This window comes from Callionymus lyra, chromosome 10, assembly GCF_982586985.1.
Source record: "Callionymus lyra chromosome 10, fCalLyr1.hap1.1, whole genome shotgun sequence".
Taxonomy (NCBI): domain Eukaryota; kingdom Metazoa; phylum Chordata; class Actinopteri; order Syngnathiformes; family Callionymidae; genus Callionymus; species Callionymus lyra.
Window position 1 is genome coordinate 13,283,647 of NC_141827.1, and position 24,095 is coordinate 13,307,741.

Genomic DNA, 24,095 nt, shown 5'->3' on the forward strand with positions numbered 1-24,095 from the left:
GGTTGTTTATTTGCATGTCTGCTCGGCTCGGTGCTGGAGTTGTTGCTTGTTTGACTACTGAGCCTCAGCTGCGAGCGCATGGCTTTCTCTGTGAGAAACATCTACGGGTCAGTGGGCAGCACTTCCAGAGGTGCTTCACTTTATCGTACACAAATGTTGAGTTTCGTGTTTGACAAAAGTAAAACTGTCAGTAGGTCTCACCACTTCTGGTGATTCCTATCATTTATCATGAAAACACAAGCAGTTGTTTTGAAGGGTTAACTCAATCGTTAATATTAACATTAACACTAACATACATTCTGCATTTTGTTGCGTCTTTGCCGGAGTCTTCAGGCCTTCTTCCCCCTTAACATGTGGAGAGGAATCTGTTGGAGTGTCTGAGCGGACGACATGTGACAGACGATGATTTATTCCGGAGGAATCTGTCGCGCAGTCGTGTAATTATGCAGCCCACTGTTGCCGCGTAATGAAGCGTGATGGGTTATTTAGGTGGTGATGATGTCGACAACGCGTTGTCTCACGAGTTAATGGATTTGATTTGTCAGTGTGTGCGTTTTTTGCTGCATGTTCTTTAGTATGTTGGCCGTAAACATCTATAGTGAGTGCTCGTGGGAGTCATCAAGGGTGGAAGAATGTCCTTTATATCGCTGGTGTGGGTCGGTTTAAATTTGCTTGATTTTAATTGAGTTCTATTTTTAGTATCGCTTTAATTGTTAAAAAGCATCTTACCTCTATTAAAACAATACACTGCATTAATCTCAGACAGAAGAGGAGCTGTTTGAAGATTGATTGTTGTTGCTTAGGTTATACACTTAATGTCTGGATGAAGAGCTTGGACACATAAGAAAAACGATAATATATGCAGTATAACCACAAATGTTTCCAATTTTCATTTCTAATTCTCAGTTTAACACTCACCGTATAAAACCTTTTATCTATAGATATGAAATAGAAGGTCTGCCTGATGTTATTGTCCTTAGACTCTCAAACCTCTCAAAAAAATGTTTTTAAAACGATTATGTGCTCCATGAAGGTTTCTTAATTTGATTAAAAACCAATATACTGTATATTCACTCCATTGTTTTATGTTTATGGTCTTACATGATCGAGAGGAAATTGTCACTACTATTACTGTATACTGAATATAACACAAGGGTTAAATGTTTAAGCAAAATTGTTGCTAACAACACGCTCAAAGAGAGCATGTTCATTCATAAGTAATGCCAACGATTTGTCATGTCCTCGCTCAGACATCCATTCCGAAGCCGTACAAGCTGCTCTGGCTAAACATAAGGAGGAGAAGATGGCGTTGCCCATGCCAACCAAGCGGCGCTCCACCCATGTGCCGTCTCCCATCGAGACCAGGACACCACCAGGTACATCCCATCTGTTCGACAGTGGAACATACGGGTATATAAAGACGGTCCTTCTCCTTCAGACTCTTCGTCGGGCTCCGACGACGACAGTAACCTTCGCCGACAGTCGTCCGTCGTCGCACAGCCACCGATGACCAATCACAACCTGCAGAGTCCAGAGTCCTGGATCAATCGCTCCGTCCAGGGCTCGTCCACGTCGTCCTCGGCCTCGTCCACCCTGTCTCACGGGGAACCCAAACCTCAGCCGCAAAGTCAACCACAGCCGCAGTACAAACCACAGTACCAGCCTCAGTACAAGCCCCAGTACCAGCCGCAGTACCAGCCCCAACCACATCACCAGGAGTCGCCACGTACAGCTGCTGTCACTGACATGATGGCGCACAGTCGGATTGGTAAGGCTCCGATCAGGGGGTGGGCCTTTATATTTATTCGGGGGCCACATTATATACAGTCGCTGTTAGAAGGGGCCCTCGAGCCACAAGAAGGAAGGAATAAATAAAGAATTGTATATCATAAATAAACAAATAAAAGGTAATTCGAAAATAAGCTTAGGTTTTAATTTGATTGCATTAATAGTCATTGTAGTTTAGGATTCTGAAACAGGTGTTATTATGCCATTATTTTATTAATTTAATGTATTATTATTTTATTAACATTTATCGAAAAACAACATATAACCACCTCGAAAAGTATAAAACAAAAACCCCCAAAAAAGGAAAAATAAAAGACAAATAAGATATTCAAACAAAGATCTTCAGAAAAATATATGTTAAAAAATACATGGTAAAGAAATGACAATGAGACCCAGGATAATGAATTGTGTAGTATTTAATTTTATATACATTTTATTTAAAGAATATCATAAAAATGCACTAATAGTATAAAACCAAAACCCGTAAAAAGGACAAATAAAAGAAAGAAAGGCAGAGAAAAAAGATATTTAGGAAAACATATGTAGGGTTGAACTAGTAATAGTATAGTTTAAACAGTTTGAAATGGCCAGTTTTATAGTATATTTTAATTTTGTCTCAGGTGGTCACATACAGTACGTTAACACATGTCTTTCAGACAGAGAGATTTAAATGTACGGACATGAACAACAGAGCTACAGTGGTTATTTGAGTAATTGATCATATTTAAATTCATCAATCGTAAATAAAAAGAAAATGTATTCACAGAAGACACAGTTTAATACTCAAGACATTAGACATTGAGAAAGTATGAATAGAAACATGAATAACTGTCTCATACATCAATATAGAAGAGGTCAATAGATCCTTACATGACTTTCGGACCAACATATATAATTGAATATATATACTGTACTGTTTATATTTTTTGACTTTTGCAAATTGATTTTTCAGATCAATTCAGGAACAATGAAAATTATAACATACTTTTGAAATGTTTGCTAAGATAGTTCATGAAGGTTCATTTTATGTGATGAGAAGCATCTAATATGTGATAAATAGACTTCTGTGTATACAATTTTTTTTAATATAAAATTATTTTAATGCACAAAATTTCTATTGCCATATGAATGAATTAAGTGATGTCATGTTTTAAGTTAAAAATAGAATAAAATAACCCAAGTGTAGACACTGATGATTCTGTAGTTCAATGACATGCCGTCAGCATGCCCACATTCTTTCCATGTACTGTAGTGTCTGGACAATGACCTGCTGTGTTTGCTCCTCCACGCGCTCAGACATCAGGTCGACATTTGCATCGACGTCTGGAGCGCTGTGGTGTGTCCGAGCTCACTCACTGCCAACACCTGTACGTTGTGTTATTGTGTATGTGGTATACTTTGATGGCCACCAACGCTCCAGACCGTTAAAGTCGTCTCTGTCCTCATCTACACTCAAACATGTTGACGGCTCTGTCTGGAGTTGTCAGAGGTCCAAGTCGTAGCTGTTGATACATTTAAATTCATTTTTAATTCCCGCAGCTCCACCTGAGAACAACGCTCCGCCTCCAGATGTTACAGCTGTGGCTCCGACGTCCAGAGCCCCGCGGGTGGACCTGCCCTCCAACGCGGTGGTCCGGGGAATGAGCCGGGGCCAGAGCCGCTCCAGCATGATGGAGACTGCAGACGGTAAACTGATCCAAAATTTTAAAAAAAAATCATCTATACCAGTTACATTGGAGGAAAAAAATGTGCTCTTCTTGAAGTGCTCTGATACAATTCAGTCTGAACTTCTCTCTTCTGTTTTTCGGTCTTCTCTTCATCCTCTCACTTGTTTATAGGAAGAGCTAATACCCAGAGTAAGGAAACATCTCAATCTACACTATTGTCTACTCTGTTCTCCCAGTTTGTCAACTATCTTTGATAGGAATCCACGCAAAGACTCCTCACGTGTAACCCTGATTGAAAAGAACCTTCACCCCGATTCTCTCCTCGTTCTCCTTGTCTTTACCCTCGTATGCTGCTTCTCATCCCTTTATTGAAAAAAGTCAAGGCTGATGGAATGATAAACGTATTTTGTGATGAAAGCAGCATACTGAGGTGGTTTACAACAAGTGTCGACAGTCCAGATCAACGTGTGTGTGACTGTGTTCTGATCCCACTTCCAGGGGTGCCGGTCAACAGCAGGGTGTCCACCAAGATCCAACAACTGCTCAACACCTTGAAAAGACCCAAGAGACCCGAGCTCAGCGAGTTCTTCACTGATGACGCAGAGGAAATCGTAGAAGGTTGTAGAGGTTTTTTTTAAATGGTCATTGTTTGTATGGAGTGTCCAAGACATTGGATTGACAGGAATAATGTTTATTTTACTTATTTTCTAATGGAAAAACTCTACTTCAGTTCCCCAGCCGGATCCCAACACGCCCAAACCAGAAGGCCGTCAGATCATCCCGGTGAAGGGCGAGCCTCTGGGGGTGGTCAGTAACTGGCCGCCGGCCCTGCAGGCCGCCCTGGCTCGCTGGGGAGCCACGCAGGGGAAAAGTCCCGCCCTCACAGCTCTGGACATCACCGGGAAACCGCTCTACACGCTAACATACGGTGAGCCAGCGAAAGGGAAGTGGACTGCGGTCACATAAGTGTCTCATCGGGGGTCATGACCTGCTGTTGACAACATCATCATAAGTAGATGTTTCCTCAAAAGACGCTTCTGACCTGATTTCAGGGAAGCTGTGGAGCCGAAGTGTGAAGCTAGCGTTCACGCTGCTCAACAGACTGGGCATGAAGAACGAGCAGATCCTTAAACCCGGGGACAGGGTGAGTCTGAGACGGACCTATAGTAGCTGTAGTAACCAGAGCAAAAAAACGATTCTGATTTCAGTGCTTCATATAAACTTACTTAAGTACATTGAATGTGTTTTTAAAAATGTAATTATATTGTTTTTAATAATATATATTTACAGAATACATGAATAAGTTAACACAGTCTCAAACACAACATATCTGAATATCACTTTTATTTGGCTAAAAAGATTTAAGCACCAGTCGTTTCTAAAGTACCTGGACACCAATATCACTTAAAAAAAGGTTAAACCTCTTGTTATAAGAAAGGAGAAACATCAATATGTTATAAAAAAAAAAAGGACAGTTCATGGCAGAAATGAAATGTCTTTTAAATAGGAAATCTGAACTAAAATGAGCAGAATTAGTTTATTTGATCGTTAACAATTAGTTTTTTAATGGTTGGATTAATGGTTTGTGTCTGTGCAGAGTAACTTAAGTTGTATTTGCAGGTGGCGCTGGTGTACCCCAACAGTGACCCTGGGATGTTCTGGGTGGCCTTCTATGGCTGCCTACTGGCCGAAGTCATACCTGTGCCTATAGAGGTGCCGCTCTCGCGCAAGGTGAAGAAACCAGCGCTTCAATCAACCTGTTCTAAAACAACCTCTTGACGTTCGTTTCCTGTGTGTTTTTTCCAGGATGCTGGTATCAGCCAGGTCGGGTTTCTACTGGGCAGCTGCGGTGTGGGTCTGGCTCTGACCAGTGAGATTTGTCTGAAGGGGCTTCCCAAAACACCCACTGGGGAAATCATGCAGTTCAAAGGTCAGAAGTCGTTCCTCTTTTTAACCGTCATGTGTTTGATTCGAAACAATCTCATTCAGCTTTGCTTCCACAGGCTGGCCCAGAATGAAATGGGTCGTCACGGACACCAAATACCTGACCAAACCTTCCAAGGACTGGCAGCCGCACATCCCCACAGCAAACACAGACCCTGCATATATCGAGGTAACACCTGCACTTCCATTCTGAGCACGTTTATTAACAGACAACGATTGAAACTTAAATATATTTTATCAAATGTCTACCAATTATGGTAGTAAATATGTATGTGTGTTTACGATGTTGGGCAAATGACCTTTTACTTATTGCTACACAGAAGTACGGCATTACAAAAGTAATATTATACAGCATTATTCATTACATTTTATTTTAATTAAAATATTTGCTGCACAAATTTAAGCTACACAAATGTTTACTCCCTGTATAGCCTGTAAAAGATTCAGGGTCGTCATACTTTTGACAAAATTGCTGCTGAGTTTTCTTGGCATGTGTTACAGATAAATGACATAACATTGTTAACCCTATTTCAGTGCATTTTTTAGGCTGCATTTGTTGGTATATTAGTTTTTATTCTGCAGGAGGATCAAATCAACATATACAGGATATATAGAATATAGCTAATCTTTGTTAGGTCTGTGTTTTCACTTTTCTTATGAAGCAAAGGAAGCATCTTTGAGTACTGTGACGAAAAAAAGGAAAATGAAAAGAAGGGTTGTGTATCTTATTAGGTCATTTTTTTTTCTTAAGCTCTTGCTTATCCTCTCTACAGTCACACTGCTTCTCTCACTGAAGTCATAATGAAGGTTGCAATATACAAAACTAATAGGTTGTAACTCTGTTGATTTGACAAAAGATATGTCACAATATTATTGTGTCATAGCCATGAATGCCATCATTGCTCTAATGACATTTTTTGTATACTTATGAAGAGCTATTTTAAAACAAATACAAAATACATTTACAATATAAATGTAGTTATTTAGCAATCAATGAAAACATTAAAATGATTGTCCTTCAATTAAAAAAACCTTAAAATAAAGTATTTTATGAAAATGTTTTTTTTAAGGTAGAATAAACTTACAAAATCTAAATATTACATAAACATGGGAGGTTGTTTTGAGAGAAATATATATATTTTTTTTACTTCAGGTAGAAATATAGTCAAAATAACCTTATTTTAAACAAGTGAAAAATGTTTTTAAATCAAAATGAAATATTAAAAAGTATAACTAGTAAATACAAGTAGGACTTGTGTAAGAATAGGACATACTGTATGCAGTATTCGGTAATCGTTTGTAATCTGTGTGCAGTACAAAGCCAGTAAAGACGGCACTGTGGTGGGCGTAGCTGTGTCCAAAGTTGCCATGTTGACCCACTGTCAGTCTCTGACTCAGGCCTGCAACTACTGCGAGGGTGAGTGAATACCTGTCATGGTTGATGGTCCATGATGGACCTGTAACACCTTTACATTTCTGTCACACCAGGTGAAACATTAGTGAATGTTCTGGACTTCAAGAAGGACATGGGCTTGTGGCACGGCGTTCTCACGGTGGGTTTTTTACATCCGCCTCACTAGAGTGAATTGATCCCGGGATCTAGAGGTGTGTCGGGTTGACCCTCGGGTCACATGGGTTAAGACATATTTACGTGTGGTGAGGAGGCAGAACTGTTTCTCTGTTTATGTCACATCGCTCTTCTGCTGCTTCCACGTTCACTGCACTCGCATTTAAACCACTGTTGCGTCACATTAGGTGATGCAAAGATGAGTCACAGTTGCTGTGGCTAGCATTTTAATCTGCTTTCCCTCGGTCATTACGTGCTAATATTATGTAAAGAGCAAAACCAATTATTGAACCTATTCTTAGACAATAATTACATCCTTTTATAATATTTATACTCCTTTATTTATGACATGTTTCTCTAATGATTGATTTGCTTATCGTTTTTAAATACATATATGATAATAATAAAAAATAAGAAATTGTATGACATATGTATGTAATAATTATATATTTATCAATTATTCATGTTATTTAATAATTTGTATATTATATTTATATTTTTTATTTTATATTTTTTCTTACTTACCATACCTTTTTATGAATGTCTTAGTTCTATCTTTATCATCTTAATCTTTAAGCTTTTGAGATCACTTATTTCTGTTCTATTAGCAATTAGAATTATTTAACCAGTTATTGTAACTATCGTGAGTATTATCATGTTATGTTATGTTTTATTTTTAATTTATTTGTGTCCAATAAGTACAGTTGTTAATGGAATTTACGATTATGTATTTGCGTCTTTTATATAAGCCACACACACATATACAGTATATACATTTATACATTTATTTATATATGGCTGAAATAATTAGGCTTTAGTAAAAATCACAAGTCGGCACACAAACACCATCTCCATCTTTGTCTTCAGGCTGTGATGAACAGGATTCACACCATCAGTGTACCCTATGCTGTGATGAAAGCATGCCCGCTCTCCTGGGTCCAGAGGGTCCACATCCATAAAGGTTCCTGACAAACTAAAACATGTCACCACGAGAACTGCCGGCTCGACAAATATTTCAAATATGCTTCCATAGCTCGTGTCGCTCTGGTGAAGTGTCGGGACCTACACTGGGCCATGATGGCTCACCGGGACCAAAGAGACACCAGCCTGGCGTCGCTGCGCATGCTGATCGTCGCTGACGGTGCAAACCCCTGTGAGTGTTTACCTTCTGGATGTTGTGAGATCTCTAAACTGACTTCAACTCATCGTCCTTTTTGCAGGGTCTGTGTCTTCCTGTGATGCTTTTCTAAACGTGTTCCAGTCTCACGGGTTGAAACCTGAGGTCATCTGTCCCTGTGCGACATCACCCGAGGCCATGACGGTGGCCATTCGCAGGTGAGTCGAATCACCAACAAACAAAAGTCTTGACCAGAGGTGGAGGATGACGGGCTGGATTTGACCTTTTCTTGGACAGGCCGGGGTTACCCGGCGCTCCACTGCCCGCTCGGGCCATTCTTTCGCTGGGAGGTCTGAGCCATGGTGTCATCAGAGTCAACACCGAGGACAAGAACTCGGCGCTCACCGTTCAGGATGTGGGACACGTCATGCCTGGAGGTGAGCGGAGGAACTCGCTGACTGATCTGTGCTGACAACTGGTCGGAACGGCAGCTTCCCTGGACGATCGAATATTATCTGTTTATGTTTGTGAATGCAGCAGGATGGATGGTGTCTGCTTTATTTTCATTTACTCTGTGAGGAGCAAAGATTGAATGTACTCAGGCCACTCACAGAAGAACTAGAAGAATCTACAAAATTGAATCTAAATGGAACATGAAGCTTTTTTTATGTTGTTGTTATTACTAATTGTTGTAACTACAGTGAAAACAAAAATATAAAATATACTTTATTCGGTTGACCGTAAAAAGAAAATCAGCAGCATTATTTTCAAAATAATATTTTGGGTGATTGTTTTATATTGAAAATCATTAAACATTATTTTGTGAAACTTTGATCTTTCTAGTACAAATTTACAAAAAATGTAATCATATGTAAGTAAGTAAGTAAGTAATATTTATTTATATAGCGCTTTTCGAGACCAGGGTCACAAAGCGCTTTAACAATCAAAACAATACTCAAAACAGTACATACTTCAAAGATCAAGACAACACCGAGAACAACACAGGAGTTCGAGAAATTCAAGGAAAAGCCTGAACAAATAGAAACGTCTTAAGATGTTTCTTAAAGGAGTCAGTAGACTCCATCAAGCGCAAAGAGAGAGGAAGATATTTATTTATTTATTAAAAATAAATTCCAAATGTTTAACCCCAACCAAAAAATGAATCTATATTTTATTCTGATTAATTGAAACAATTCACAAGAAGCAGGGGAGGCTTTTATCTCATACATTTTGCAACATTTAAATTTCAGAGCACATCATGCAACAATTGTTTCTCGGCCTTTGGTTCTATATTTAAATGCAGCATCACTTGAGCTGTGCGTTTGTCCCACAGTTGTCATTTGCCCGTTGCTCCATCTAGTGGCTGTACATGCAATTACACTGACTGCTGTGCCTTCTTTCATTTTGCAGCTCTGATGTGCATCGTCAGGCCAGAAGGACCTCCTCAGCTTTGTAAAACTGACGAGATAGGAGAGATAATAATCAACTCTCGGGCAGGAGGAACCATGTACTACGGCCTCCCAGGCGTTACTAAAAACACCTTTGAGGTATGAATTCAACATCCACGATGTCATGTACTTGAGATTTGAAAGAAGGATCCTTCAGTGCTTCCTCTCTTACCTCTGCTGGATATCAAGGTCATTCCAGTTAATTCTAACGGTGTTCCCATCGGAGAGATTCCGTTCGTGCGATCGGGGCTCCTGGGGTTTGTCGGGCCCGTGAGTAGTTCTGGTTCAATTTTCTTCATTCATCTGTGACCTGGATTTTTCTAATGGCCAACTCTACCCTCCATAGGGCAGCCTGATCTTCGTGGTGGGGAAGATCGAAGGTCTGCTGCTGGTGAGCGGGCGGAGACACAACGCGGATGACCTGGTGGCGACTGCCCTGGCCGTGGAGCCGGTGAAGACGGTGTACCGTGGAAGGTGAGATCGGATTAAAAAACATGTCTTCAAGTCAAGATTCTACAGAAGACAAACTCTGAAACGACTTCATGTTGTTGCCGCAGGATTGCTGTGTTCTCGGTGACGGTCTTCTACGACGAGCGAGTAGTCATCGTGGCGGAGCAGCGACCGGACGCCAGTGAAGAGGACAGTTTCCAGTGGATGAGCCGAGTTCTTCAGGTAACTCGCCATGTTCCTGTGGCACGTCCAGATTGTGTCCGCCTTCTGGATGTGTTCTCCTGGCATGTCCTCTTGGAGGAGTCCTCAGGGCAGAGCCATCAGTGAAGAGGGATGAATGTTATAAGTTCAAGTTCAAGTTCTTTTATTGTCAAATATACATGTATGCAAGACATCCAGCATAGGTGAAATTGTAGTCCTGTCAGACCCACGATGCAAAATGTGAAGTAGACAGTTGAAAGGACATTAAATAAAAATAAATAAAAATAAATAATCAACAAAATGAAATAAATAATCAACAATACTTAGATATTCAACTTATACACAGAATAACAACAAAATTAACAAAGTTAAGGCACAGGTAGTCAAAGGTGAGAGTGATGGTAGGACATGGAGGGAGTTGAGTCTCCTGACAGTCTGGTGGAAGAAGCTGACCTTTAACCTGCTGGTAATTACCAACAGTGTCTGTCTCTTTACTAACTCAGGCAGTTTCAGCACTATTACAAACAGTATATGTGTATATAATAGACTATATAGTGTACCTCTCTCTCAGAATACATTTATAGTTAGTTTAATATTTAACACCATGAGAAGTGAGTAAAAAAAAGTTAATCCTTGTCTTGTGTTTAGTTGTTTGTGCTGTGATGTCAGTGTAAGACAGGTTTTCTATCAAAACCAATAACATTTTGTACTCCTTATTAAGCTTTATTTATTCATTGTACACTACATTTTTAGATTAGATTAGATTAGATATACTGTATTAATCTCCATAGAGAAAACTCACAAAGAAAAAGTGGTGCAGGCAATATTTTATTATGCATTTTAGTTTCACTAAATTCACATTATATTTTGATTAAAGATAAACTGGTACCTCTGTATACACCTGTGTTTACACTCATAAAAACATCATATTTAAGAAAAGAAATTCATGGAATATGGCATCAATTCCATAGATCATATATTACATGTTTAGGGTGTATTCTCAGACAATTCTTCTTTGACAGTTTGTTATATTTATTTATTATTGTACAACGTTTATATTTTTATATTAATGTAGATATATATATAATATTATAATGGTAAACTTAATTTGCATTTTGTTCACAATCTGAGACAATAATATCATCAAGAAGCAGCTGTCTCGCCTGCCGTTAATTCAGAACTCTGCAGCGAGGATTCTGACCCGCTCTAGTAGAAGAACTCACATTTCTCCGATCCTTAAAACTCTTCACTGGCTGCCAGTTTCTTTCAGGATCATAAAATTCTGGTTCTCACTTTTCAAATCTATTCATGGTCAGACTCCTCCTCCCAGCTCGGGCTCTGAGGTCTGTGGATTAGAATCTACTGATGGTTCCTGAACACGCTTCAGGACCAGAGGAGAGAAATCCTTCCAGGCTGTTGCTCCTAAGCTTTGGAACGATCTTCCTCTCCCTCTGTGTTTGATGATCTACTGACTCCTTCAAGAAACATCCTAAGACATTTTTATTTGTGCAGGCTTTTTTTGTAGGCTTCTCTTAATTTTATTGGGGCTGCTGTGTTTGCCTCTACGTTGTCTTGCCCTTTTAAAGTATATATTTTAACTGTTTGTTTTTGATTGTTAAATCGCTTCGTGACCCTGGTCTAAGAAATACTGTTTACAAATAATGACTTACTTACATATCGTAACTGTGTAATTCAGTCATAAACATCAGTGTGCCGTTGCTTTCTTCCAGGCCATCGACAGCATCCACCAGGTCGGCCTCTACTGCCTCGCCCTGGTTCCGGCCAACACTTTACCCAAAACTCCACTCGGCGGCATCCACATCTCCGACACAAAACAGTACTTCTTAGATGGAAACATTCACCCCTGTAACATCCTGATGTGTCCTCACACCTGCGTCACCAACCTGCCCAAACCACGGCAGAAGCAGCCAGGTGAATGGAAGTGATTTTAATGTTTAACCACAGGGGACCGGGGGCCAATGGCTGCTCCTTGACTGCTCTTTGTGCAGCCCTCGGGGTGACTTTTTTTTTTTGGGGGGGGATCAAGTTAATCAAACTTTCTAATCAATATATATTTTTAGGACAATGATTAAATCATTTATTTTTTGTTCTCCTTTATGATTTTTTAATTTAAAAAAAATATGTATTTGCGGTTTTAGTTATTTTTTTTATAATTTATCTATTTAAATAAAAGATTGTATGTACACTGAAACAATATACTCTTAAATATTTCTTTCTATATAATGCCATTATTACACATGTTTACAACATTGGATTGATGTCATTTTTAAGTTCTATTTGCAGGGAAATAAGTAACTTTGTGGAAATCTGTACAGAGGTTGTGTACTTGTTTGACCCACTCATCTTCTCTCTCATAGTGGGTGTGGGTCCGGCCTCGGTGATGGTTGGTAACCTGGTGGCCGGTAAGAGGATCGCGCAGGCAGCGGGCAGAGAGCTTGGCATGATAGAGGATCAGGATATCGTACGGAAGGTGATTTCAATCTTCACTCCTTTCACCTCACGAACTCCCGGCATGTGCACAAGAGCTAACTCAACTTAACACCGATGCTAAGAGCACGTTGTGTAGACGAAAGGTTCTCAGTGAGTCAGACTTGAACAGGTTTTTAAACAAAAAAACTCTGGACTCTTGTCTTTCTCTGCTCTTGTCTCTCTGGATGTAGCTCTGTATGTGGCCCACGGTGATGGTAAGATCCTCGGCCCCTCAATGCTCCCCCCCACCCCGGCTTCAGTGTGTCACACAGTATCGTGGTTTCATCGCTGGCTGCGAGGAATGTGCACGCTTATTCATTTGGAAATGAAAAAAGCATTTTCTGCAGCTTTTTCCTGTTTAAAAAGAAAAACTTCCCTTTTCCCATCCCAAACAACAATTCATATTTTTTTTTCTTTGAGGCTGAAGTCTCATGTGGATGTCGGACAGCTGTGTTTAGGAATGCACTGCTTTGTGTTGCTTTATCAAGGTCAGCCGAGAAACCCGCAGTAGCTGCATTGACCCTCACTGGTTGTGTTTTTTACCAGAAAAAACTTTTCTTGCGGTGAGAAAAAACATGTTTTTGTTCCTTTCAGCACCAGTATTTGTCAGAAGCTCTACAGTGGAGAGCACAGTCGGACCCGGACCACGTTCTCTACGTTCTTCTTAATGCCAAGGTGACAAAACTTTGTTAACTGAAGCTTTATTTCTCAAATTTCTGTATGTTTTTGTTTTTTTTTACACTTGTTTGGTCATCAGGGTGTAGCCGTGTGCACGGCCACGTGCGTTCAGCTACACAAGCGGGCGGAGAAGATCGCCGCAGCACTGATGGAGAAGGGCAGCATCAACACGGGCGAGAACGTCGTGCTGCTGTATCCACCTGGTAGGTCGAAGGTTGGCTTCCTAAGAGAGGAATCAGAAAATAAACTCATTTATTCCATTAGTTGTGATCAGTTAAGTGAAGAGAAATTAGTGGCCAAATGTTAGCCTGAACTGTACATACATTTAAATCCAGTGGCGGGCCGTGCATTACACACATAGGCCTTCAGTGGCGCACATTTGAATGAATCCACCTCTCAATAACTACTTTGAGGTTCTTTATACACAACAGGGATCTGAGTGTGTGCTGTTATAGGTCAATAAGACGTTTATCATCAAATGAACATCAGTGCATTATAAGAAACTGAATCAAAATATCACTTCCACTAGTCTGTGTGGTTTCCATGGCCACGACACACAGGCTCTGCATCGACAGTACCCCCCTACCCCCCCAAAACATACACACACACACACACACACACTCTACGCGCTTCAGCGACAAACACACATACGCTAAAGCGACACACACCCACACAAACACACACACACATACTCATGTAGTTCAATAAATAAATCCTTTTAAACTTGTGAAAGACTCGTCTCTGAGTTAGCATAACATTCTTAACAACGTCCAGCTTTTCTTGAAAAGACGAGTCTCAGTGCTGTCCAATCAGAGGACATGAACGTGTCACCTGTTCAACGCGTCCAGCGTCGTGGAAGCTGTGACGCATGTAGCTTCCCAAGCGCTGACGTTGTGTCGTTAAGTCGAATCTGATTGGTTAACACAATCCTTCGGCTGCCGTTGATTTCAATGGGCAAGGGCCAGCTCTGAAGCGACTGAAGGCCAGGGGTAACACATGACCTGCTGCTCAAATATGATTGGATGAAAGCTCTCACATGAAGGTAGAATCCTGGAAGCAGAGCGCATCTTGTGCAAGCAAAAGGAAAGAAATGAAATGAAGAGAAAAGACTATAAGGAATAATTTAATACATATGTATGAAAAATAAACAATAAAAAAAAAAAAAGTAATTTATCTTCTGATTATGTGTAGGCCAGCAGAGAAGGCCTTGCTGGCCCTGAAGGCCCGCAACTGTTTAAATCACATGGGACTTTGTCTTGCAGGTATTGATTTAATCGCCGCCTTTTACGGGTGTCTCTACGCCGGCTGTGTCCCTGTGAACGTCAGGCCTCCGCACCCTCAGAACCTGGCTGCCACACTACCCACAGTCCGCATGATCATCGACGTAAGAACCGACCGTCGTCACCGGTTGTGGCAACTCAACTGCCAGATGCACGAAGACAAACGGATCATGTTATATCTGATGATTAAAAAGTCACAAAAAGTGTTGTCGTGTCAACAGGTCAGTAAAGCAGCCTGCATCCTTACGACCCAAACCTTGATGCGGATAATGCGATCCAAAGAGGCCGCGGCATCTGTCAACATTAAAACGTGGCCAACAATCATCGATACAGGTTGGTCCAGAACTTCAAGAGAATGTCACACAATAGATGTTGTAAGAGAATAAGCATGTCATGAACCGAACATGGACTCAGACTGTTCTCAGCCAGCAACCTTGGAAGTTGATTTTAAACCACAACATGTCCAATATATTTAGCATCAGTTTATGTTTGCAGACGACCTTCCTCGTCGCCGACCTCCGCAGATCTACAAGCCACCCACAGCAGAGATGATCGCTTACCTGGACTTCAGCGTGTCCACCACCGGAATGCTGACGGGGGTCAAGGTCAGTCATTCGGCTCAGTCTGTTCTAGCTTTTTGGATACAATGTGCAAAACAAAAAAGTTATTTTTAACCCATGTCTATGGATACATGAAGCAAATTGACTGCGACGAGTAAAATCAGTTGATCAACCAACAATGGAGCATTTTATTATGTAGATGTTTCAACTTTTAACACTTTTAACTTTTGAATCATGTTTTCTTAAGTTCAATTCTCTTTTTCTCTTTTGTTCTTTGAGCGTGTTCCTGCTGCCAAACACTGAATAACCAGTGTTTTTTACGGTTTGTCAGATCTCTCACGCAGCGGTCAGTGCCCTCTGCAGGTCCATAAAGCTCCAGTGTGAGCTCTACTCATCTCGCCAAATAGCCATCTGCCTGGATCCGTACTGCGGTCTGGGCTTTGTGTTGTGGTGCCTTGCAAGGTAAACTATCCTCAAACTATCTCCTCCAGATTTGAGTTTGCGTCTCCCGATGTTCACACTCGTGTCGGGGGGCAGTGTGTACTCAGGTCACCAGTCCGTCCTTATCCCTCCTTTCGAGTTGGAAAGCTGCCTGTCTCTGTGGCTGAGCACGCTCAGTCAGTACCGCATCAGAGACACCTTCTGCTCCTACTCCGTCATGGAGTTTTGCACTAAAGGACTGGGAACACAGACGGAGCTTCTCAAGGTTGGGACGGATCGTGATGATGACAGATAGAAGTAACTCACTCACTCCCTGTTGTGTGTGTGTGTGTGTTCAGGCCCGGGGTGTGAACCTGTCATGCGTGCGCAGTTGTGTGGTGATCGCAGAGGAGCGACCTCGCCTGGCGCTCACACACTCCTTCTCCAAGCTGTTCAAAGACTTGGGTTTGTCGTCCAGAGCGGTCAGCACAGCTTTCGGCTCCAGAGTCAACCTGGCCATCTGTCTGCAGGTACAGCTGCTGCGATTGATTGACTGACTTGTTCACTGCTGCTGTGGCAAAAAACACACTTAAAGAAGGGCAGGTGTTCTCAAAACTTTGTGATCAAGCTTCATTTTGAAATCTCTGTTTGGATTATTCCCTGAAGCCGTGGGGAATCAATGCCAGCTTCATCTTAACACAGAGGGGGCGGGACAAATGAGTTTGACTGACATATCATCGTCCAATTACTTTAAACAGACCAAAGTAAAAAGTATTGTATTATCAGTATTATCAAAAAAATGACTTCCAATCATTTATTTAAACCTTTTTTTAAATGGTCCAGTCCATAAATTAAATCATTTCGACGACAAGGGCGTGAAATGACAACAAAAAAAAAGGAAAAGTAGTTAAATGAATTAAACTGATTGTGACAAAGCCTTATTAAACAAACATACTAACAAGTATTTTGATTTTTACTTTTATAATTTCTTCATTATAGCATGCTAGGTTGACAAGAAACAGGAAAGTAAATCAATTTTATACTCATAAATAATGAAAGTAAGTCAGTCCATCCATCTGCCCGTCATTATAACTTAAGTCATTCATTTTAGTTACACTTTTTTTAAAAACTAATCTTAAGGTTCTTGTGTGTTTCAGGGCACGACTGGTCCTGATCCGTGCACAGTCTACGTAGACATGAAGTCTCTTCGCCACGACAGGTATGTTCATGCATCTTGATCAGACCCTGGGCGAACTGTGGCCCCCCCGTGAACTCAGAGCTTCTTTGTGTCTGGTTCTCTCACTTTAGGGTGAGGCTGGTGGAGAGAGGAGCTCCACAGAGTCTGCCGCTGATGGAGTCCGGGAAGGTGAGCACCGGATCTCAGTCTTAAGGCGGCACAACATGGCTTTTTGACCTTTCATTTTAGTTCTAGTTAGAACTAGTTTTAGTTCTCTCAAGTTTTTACTTGAAACATCACAGTTTTTAGTCTTTAGTTCACTTGACTGGTCAGAGACGGCGCCTATATTAATTTCCAGAATGATGGAGAAAATTTCTGAAGTCTTTTTGACCAACCCAATAAGAGCCTTTCTCTCACTTCATACACATTATTGGTTTTCACTACTTGCAATTACAACATTTGATCACAAGGGGGAGCAGCAACAAACACCGTCAATCTTCTGTAACACTGCATTCAGACTAAAGTTATCATTTTCGGCGACAGAAAAACCTTAGTTTCCATCCATCTGCCTTCCGTGTCTTCTCTTTAATGACTTCTTTCTTCACCCTCAGATCCTACCAGGTGTGAGAGTGATCATCGTGAACCCTGAGACCAAAGGTCCACTTGGGGACTCTCATCTGGGGGAGGTGAGGACACCGTCACATTGTGTCCTGGAACAGGCAGTGAAAGTTTTTTGTTTTTTTTTGCGTCGTAGATCTGGGTGAACAGTCCTCACACTGCAACTGGCTACTACACCATCTACGGAGAAGAGAGTCTTCAGGCGGACCACTTCAACACCAAGCTCAGCTTCGGGGACCCTCAGACGCTGTGGGCTCGCACCGGTTACCTCGGCTTCGTGAAGAGGACGGAGCTGCTGGATGCCAGTGGTGGTGGGTCAACCTTCGTTATTTCAACAACAGTTAAAAGCAAAATATGTTTTTTTAAAGTAAATTTACCCTAAAATGATGTGGGGAAAAAAAATCTTTAAAATTTGATCAGATAACACTACATTGCCGAATTACGACAGACACAATTCGTAGCACGTCTATTTGTGGCCCTTGACTGTATTAGTTAGGCCTGCAGTCTCTTATGGACAGAATTATTCTATAAGAATGTTTGCACAGACATTTGATTGGTAAAACAAACTTCAAAAATGATGCTACATGCTATTTATAAGATTGAAAAAATAAATAAAATACTGTCTTTGTAGAAGGAATCAGTTTAGTTTTGAACTGGATGAAGATATATACACTATTTTGAACTTCCGACTGACTCTTGCTATGATGTCAGCATCAACATTTGGCCGATGCTCTTCGAAAGCCGTTGCTGGACGCTGCTTAGATAGTTAACCCATTGGGTCAAGGGGAAAGACCTCTGAAATACACATGCATTGGTGGAACCAGTGACTACACAAAGGTTTAAATAATTAGATAAAAGTTTGGCAGCATCATCAACTCCGGAAGTCTCCACCTCCAAGGGACTTGTTGTATAAACAAAGCGGGGTCGGGTGATAGCTGGCGTGAGTTTGGAGTGTGGGGTGAAGACCATTACTACATCATAATAAGCTCTCGTAACCTCTTGTTCGCCAATATTTCAGACGGGGGAGAGCTTAATAAAGTAATACGTTTAAAAAGGTCATGATGAGGGACTTACTGCATCTTGGAGAGAAAGACTTCAACGTTTGAAACATGTGAGGAAAGTTGCCCGTTAACACAAAGCCAGCGGCCCATTGGTTCATTTTACATACAGGTACATACAATTACAGGTCTGGTCCAATCAATGGTGGAGTTCCACAAAGCTCACCCTCAGGACCGTGTAAAGCTTAAAGGCAAAAATAGAATTCACAAGAACAATGTGATATAGTAAACATATGTGAGTCCGATGTGTTTCCCTGATTTGTGTTCTAACGCGGATAGGAATTAAATATCCAGAGAAATATATTCACATCATACTCCTAATTTAATTAAATATTAATTTAAGACGTTTTTATTTGTTCAGGCTTTTCCTAGATTTTCTGGAACTCCTGTTGTGTTATCAGTTTTCTCTTGATCTTTTAAGTATATACTTTATTGAATATTGTTTGTGACCCTGGTCTGGAAAAGTGCTATACAAATAAAAATTACTTACTTACTTATTAATTGTAAATATAAAAAAGATATCATGGTGTTATAAAAGTAACGGCGAGTCTCTGGTCAGATCGACATGACGCTATGTTCGTGGTGGGTTCTCTGGACGAGACCCTGGAGCTGAGGGGACTTCGTTATCACCCCATTGACATCGAGACCTCTGTGTCCAGAGGTCATCGCAGCATCGGCGAGAGGTGAGATCAACACAAAAGCACGCCTACCACGTAGAATAAATGAAGCGCTGCTGTGACATAATTGAAGCGACATACAAACTTCTGTGTCGTCTTCCCTCCCAGCGCCGTGTTCACGTGGACCAACCTGCTGGTGGTGGTGTCGGAGCTGTGCGGCTCCGAACAAGATGCACTGGACCTGGTACCTCTGATCACCAACGTGGTTCTGGAAGAACACCACCTGATCGTCGGGGTGGTGGTCATCGTGGACCCCGGGGTCATCCCCATCAACTCCCGGGGGGAGAAGCAGCGCATGCATCTCCGTGACTCCTTCCTCGCCGACCAGCTGGATCCCATCTACGTGGCTTACAACATGTGAGGTGCTCCGACCCGGCTCTGTGTGACACCAGCGTATAGCTGCGACTGCATGCCTCCGACAGGACCTGCGTTCTGGGGTTGTTCACTGTGTTCTATTGAAAGAATTTTTTGCAAAACCGGACCAAGACCAGGACTCTTTTGACGACACCGCAAATCACCTTTTAGATTTGATTCTACAATAATGAAAAGGTGTTTTTGCTACGTGACGCAAACACTTTTTGCTGTTTTTTTGTCTTCACGAACTGCTGCACTTGAATCTCCTGCAAATATTTTTGTACGTGCGGCTCTGAGAGCAGCACTGAAGGAACCACTCTCAGCTGAAACCTTTGATCAGGAATCCCGCAAACTTCCAAAACCCAGCCCACATCAGCCCTAACATCATGACTGCTGGCCTGACAGTTTGAAGTTATGAAATATAGCAAATACAATGAATCTTCTAAAACATACAAACTGCAACAATTGTTAGTGTTTGAGTGAAAAAACTCGAAGCCGGGTGGTCATAATGTTATGGCTGAAGTCCTGTTCTCGATCTTTCTTCTCAGAGGACAGTAATCAGGCAATACCTAAATATTTCAACCACCTTTACCGTCTCCTTCCCGACTCCCCTCTTCCTGAGTCATTCTTCTATACGTCTCCGTCACTAGAATGTTCCTCCATCTTTCATCATATTTCTGACTTGACTTTCACGATTATTACAGTAATCCTGACATAAATGTCTTTATTTACAGGAATTCAATGAAAATCTATCTTGAAAAAAGAACAGAAAAGTAATGTATGATGGAAATAATTTAATAACTTTATTTAGATAGCACTTTAGGACAACACATGTCGTAGAATTTAGTAAAATTGATACAAGCATATGAGCAATAAAAATCTCATAAAACAAGATCATAAGAATGATGTGAAACCATTAAGAATAAATAGGCTTGAAATATCAGTTGATATCAAAGTCAAAGGTAAAAGTAGGGCCGAGTAACAGTGCCTGATGTTGTTGAAGTACTATACATTCCACAGCTGACTAAAATACTTCATTTTCATGTTCAAACATTAAATAATTGACAGCAGGTCATGTTGGAAGGAGATTTTCAGCAATATAGTGAAAAGTTAAGGAGAAAACCTTCATCACCTTGATGTCATCATTGTAAAAGTGAGAAGAAATATTTATGGTTGGATGAATAGAAATAGTTATTTTGAACCACCTCGTATGATTTATGTCATTGTTTTTGATGACCTCACGCTCATCATCCGTCCTACCAAAGCCAAATAATATTCCACTTACACATTCCTGCCCTGAACTCACCCACTTCCTGCCTTACAAACCCAATATTGATATTTGAAATACAACATGATCATCCGATAATCACTCGCTTGTCTGCACACGTTTGGACCTCTTTGTATTTTCAGAAGTGTATAAAGGCTCTGAGTTGTATAAATGTACAAAAGCTTCACTTTAAGGGGTTTTATGGTCGTCGAAGAAATAGCAAGATTGTAAATAAAGCTTTGACCTGTGGATTATAGTAAACAAAGTTAACTTTTAGCCAAAAAAAATTGCACTTTCTCCAAAAAATAAAGTCTATTTTATTATTAACAAAAAGGCATCATGACTAACTCATCAGGAGCATATATTGTGACATATTTGTAACGAAAAGAGTTTACTGGATGGCTAACACTGTTAACGCCATAAAAATTATACTTTAAGAATTGAGTCATTGAACAATATATCCGTTATATTGCCATTCTACGTTGAACCGCCCCCTTTAGTTTAGTGGTTGGATCGATTGAGAACCTTTTTCTTACACGACGGTGTATGCACAACTTTCTGTCTTTATCCACTGGACATGTGTGAAGTTTTAAAAAAAACAAAAACTGCAACTGTGTTTTTTCTTGTGTCAACAATTTGTACTTTGATTCGTTGTCGCATGTACATAAGTTTGAGTTGTTGTTGAAACATTTCATGTGATGTGACGTCACAAGACATCGCTGGGACCAGCTGACTCCTTTATTTGGCCCGACACGTTATTTTTATGACATCCACTCAAAAACATGGCGTGCGCTTTTGCATCTTGAGATTTCTCAGCTCGACGTCATGAATTCAGGGAACAAAAACTAACGAGAGTAGTTCTCTCCAGTTCGGACTATGCAAACCCAGAAGCCTCTGGATAAAAACGATACTTTTGTCATTACAGTCAATCTTATTAACACGACTCATCACTTTTTGTTGTTAATAGTTTGTGTATGAACCATTCAGTTGTTGTACATTAGTTATCTGAAGAATTGAAACTACCGCAAGGGTGTAAAACCACTGAAGAGACCAACATCCTGAAGTTGACTTGTTTTTGTCATTCTAGCAGTTTTTCTAATTTTTGGTTTGTTGTACTTTATTTTATACTTTATGTAAAAGTAAAAGAGAATAAACATCTAATTGTGTCCCGGTGTCTGGTGTGTTTCAGCTTCGTAAGAAACTGTTAGCCATGTGTATTTGTTTTAAGGTTCTAACTAAATCAACTCGTCACACTTTTCCTCATTTGACCTCAATGGCGTGTAAAAGTATTGACGTTTACATCTGTACACGCCTTCGGTTTTGTGTGTTTGGACCTCATTTTGTGGCCTCCTGAGACCCAGGTGAGTATCTCTTCCAAACAGCATAGCCCTCCTGCAGTGTAGGTGAGTTGGAGGAGATGATCAGGTGGCATATACTCTAAGGAAGGATCTTGAGACGGATCGTGGGATCTTGCTCAGAGGTCCAGTGTCAGTGGTTTCATTTATTCGGGCTGGAGCTCCTGGAAAATGAAGCGAGGGTTGCCGGGGTTTCTGGCGGTCTCTTCCGTCTGCTGTGAGTGTTTTCTTTTTTAGGCCTTCGCTTTTTCCAGCTTTTTTCTCATCACCAAAGGGCCTGAAGACCTTTGTCTAGGGTTGTACCGAGGCTTCCTAGCTGGGTCTTTCCACACAGATTAGGGACAGACCCTGATCACTGTTTTTTAATTGCCATATGAGACACAGATGTCCACGAGTTCGTCACGATCTGCTTTGTTGGCCGTAAAACTGTGTTGACATCTGGCTGATGAACTATGAATATGGAACCTGATTTTGCCGATGTTGACTAGAGTGGGGTGTAGACGGTAGCCCGGTCCAGGATTTGGCATCATCAATCTTTTTTTGGGTGCTTGAGTTCCATGAAACGGACGCACCGTTGTAACCCACAATGTAATCAATCAAACATTTCAACAAACAAATCAAACAATTTCCCGAAGGAGACCCCCTGAGGGATCAATAAAGTTTTACCTTACCTTACCTTACCCTCGACACCCTCTGCATGACACTATGGCGGCTAAGAAGAGTAGACGCCGCAACAAGTTCCTCGGGATCAGCGTTCATCTGGGGGTACATGCATCTCGTCAGCCTTTGCCTTGGTGTTGACCAATCCCGAACCTCGGTTAGAGGGCGTTGCACCATGTAGTAGAACTCCTAATCTAACATAGTCCAGGTTTTACCAAGGATGTAGAGCTCTAAAACTAGGTCACCCAGCGCCGAGTCTCAGAAGGAGGAAGTGCGTCCGGTAACACTCCTACCTCTCTAGAGTTTATTCAACTTTCTGGGATACTCTGCAGTTCCTTTAGGCGCCGGCACACAGGTGTCAAACTGGTCCAGAAAAAGGCTGAGACAGTGCAGGTTTTGGATCCAACCATTCAGGCACAGATAGTTGAACCAATCAGGCATCTGGATACAGCAATCAATTGATTGTCAGTCAGGTCTGATTCTTTAACTCATGTGTACTTGACTGGTTGGAACAAAAACCTGCACCGTCTTGGCCCTTTTCTGGACCAGTTTGACACCCCTGCTAGGGTTAACCAATAGCGAAGCTCATTGTGAGGGCGTTGCAAATCCATTCGTAGAACCTGCATTATGTTATCTGGGGTTTTATCTGCTGCCAAACAATTCATTTTAAACCAGTGCTTGAAGAAACTGATTAAAAACAGATGATTATAAATGTTATTATTAAATTTAATAATAATTATAAAATGGATTATTATTATTAAACTCGTCAGTGACTCCTATTCTGCAAATACTTGAGCAGGTTGTTGAGGTTTTGTTGTGAACTCTTGCAGCTGACGGTGCTTTCAGAGAAAGAATCACTTTTAGCCAAGTTCGGCAAAAAGAACGTCACTACCTGAATTGGCATACACTCTTTTTCACTCATTTCACCCATGGATTAAAAAGGAAAGCTAGTGCGCCACCTTGTGACCGAACATTGCACATATTAAATAAAAAACTGATGACATAATATCCACATTTAACCACCAACTTCTCATTGATTGACAGATCTTTTTTTATTTTTATTGATCAGCGCTTTTTAATTATCGACGTATGCATCCGGTCCATGAGTCCCAGATTTCTGACGCACAACTTGTGGGTGTGCGTTCAGGATAATTGTGTATCTCTGTTGCAGTGGTAATAATAGACATTTCATTATTTGTAAAATATAAGTCACGTTTCTAAAATTGTAATAAAAACGTTTTTTTAATTGTAACAGTCTTTGCGACGCTCCATTCTCAACCACTTGAAGCATCTTTGTGAAGCATCAACTTCCAGTGACG

General features: G+C 40.9%; 1 protein-coding gene across 2 annotated transcripts in view; it reads left to right on the forward strand.

Annotated features, from left to right (window-relative positions):
- Positions 1 to 21,927, forward strand: part of LOC148070421 (disco-interacting protein 2 homolog B-A-like) — a 34,096-nt gene extending 12,169 nt beyond the window's left edge. Inside the window, exons 4-39 of one of the 2 annotated variants that reach the window (XM_087801362.1) lie at positions 1,251 to 1,376; positions 1,439 to 1,768; positions 3,328 to 3,474; positions 3,954 to 4,073; positions 4,186 to 4,383; positions 4,508 to 4,599; positions 5,076 to 5,186; positions 5,262 to 5,385; positions 5,459 to 5,568; positions 6,714 to 6,816; positions 6,888 to 6,952; positions 7,834 to 7,927; positions 8,000 to 8,119; positions 8,187 to 8,301; positions 8,381 to 8,520; positions 9,494 to 9,630; positions 9,721 to 9,801; positions 9,878 to 10,005; positions 10,089 to 10,203; positions 11,913 to 12,114; positions 12,561 to 12,673; positions 12,864 to 12,887; positions 13,267 to 13,347; positions 13,430 to 13,553; positions 14,613 to 14,734; positions 14,852 to 14,963; positions 15,126 to 15,235; positions 15,522 to 15,652; positions 15,728 to 15,896; positions 15,970 to 16,140; positions 16,768 to 16,829; positions 16,919 to 16,976; positions 17,399 to 17,473; positions 17,542 to 17,716; positions 19,023 to 19,146; positions 19,249 to 21,927. In XM_087801362.1, the coding sequence (XP_087657488.1) occupies positions 1,251 to 1,376; positions 1,439 to 1,768; positions 3,328 to 3,474; positions 3,954 to 4,073; positions 4,186 to 4,383; positions 4,508 to 4,599; positions 5,076 to 5,186; positions 5,262 to 5,385; positions 5,459 to 5,568; positions 6,714 to 6,816; positions 6,888 to 6,952; positions 7,834 to 7,927; positions 8,000 to 8,119; positions 8,187 to 8,301; positions 8,381 to 8,520; positions 9,494 to 9,630; positions 9,721 to 9,801; positions 9,878 to 10,005; positions 10,089 to 10,203; positions 11,913 to 12,114; positions 12,561 to 12,673; positions 12,864 to 12,887; positions 13,267 to 13,347; positions 13,430 to 13,553; positions 14,613 to 14,734; positions 14,852 to 14,963; positions 15,126 to 15,235; positions 15,522 to 15,652; positions 15,728 to 15,896; positions 15,970 to 16,140; positions 16,768 to 16,829; positions 16,919 to 16,976; positions 17,399 to 17,473; positions 17,542 to 17,716; positions 19,023 to 19,146; positions 19,249 to 19,501 (4,562 nt within the window). In that variant the 3' untranslated portion in view covers positions 19,502 to 21,927. The remainder of the gene's footprint in view (positions 1 to 1,250; positions 1,377 to 1,438; positions 1,769 to 3,327; positions 3,475 to 3,953; positions 4,074 to 4,185; positions 4,384 to 4,507; positions 4,600 to 5,075; positions 5,187 to 5,261; positions 5,386 to 5,458; positions 5,569 to 6,713; positions 6,817 to 6,887; positions 6,953 to 7,833; positions 7,928 to 7,999; positions 8,120 to 8,186; positions 8,302 to 8,380; positions 8,521 to 9,493; positions 9,631 to 9,720; positions 9,802 to 9,877; positions 10,006 to 10,088; positions 10,204 to 11,912; positions 12,115 to 12,560; positions 12,674 to 12,863; positions 12,888 to 13,266; positions 13,348 to 13,429; positions 13,554 to 14,612; positions 14,735 to 14,851; positions 14,964 to 15,125; positions 15,236 to 15,521; positions 15,653 to 15,727; positions 15,897 to 15,969; positions 16,141 to 16,767; positions 16,830 to 16,918; positions 16,977 to 17,398; positions 17,474 to 17,541; positions 17,717 to 19,022; positions 19,147 to 19,248) is intronic. The other variant, XM_087801363.1, reaches the window with a different exon arrangement.
- The last annotated feature ends 2,168 nt before the right edge of the window (positions 21,928 to 24,095 follow it).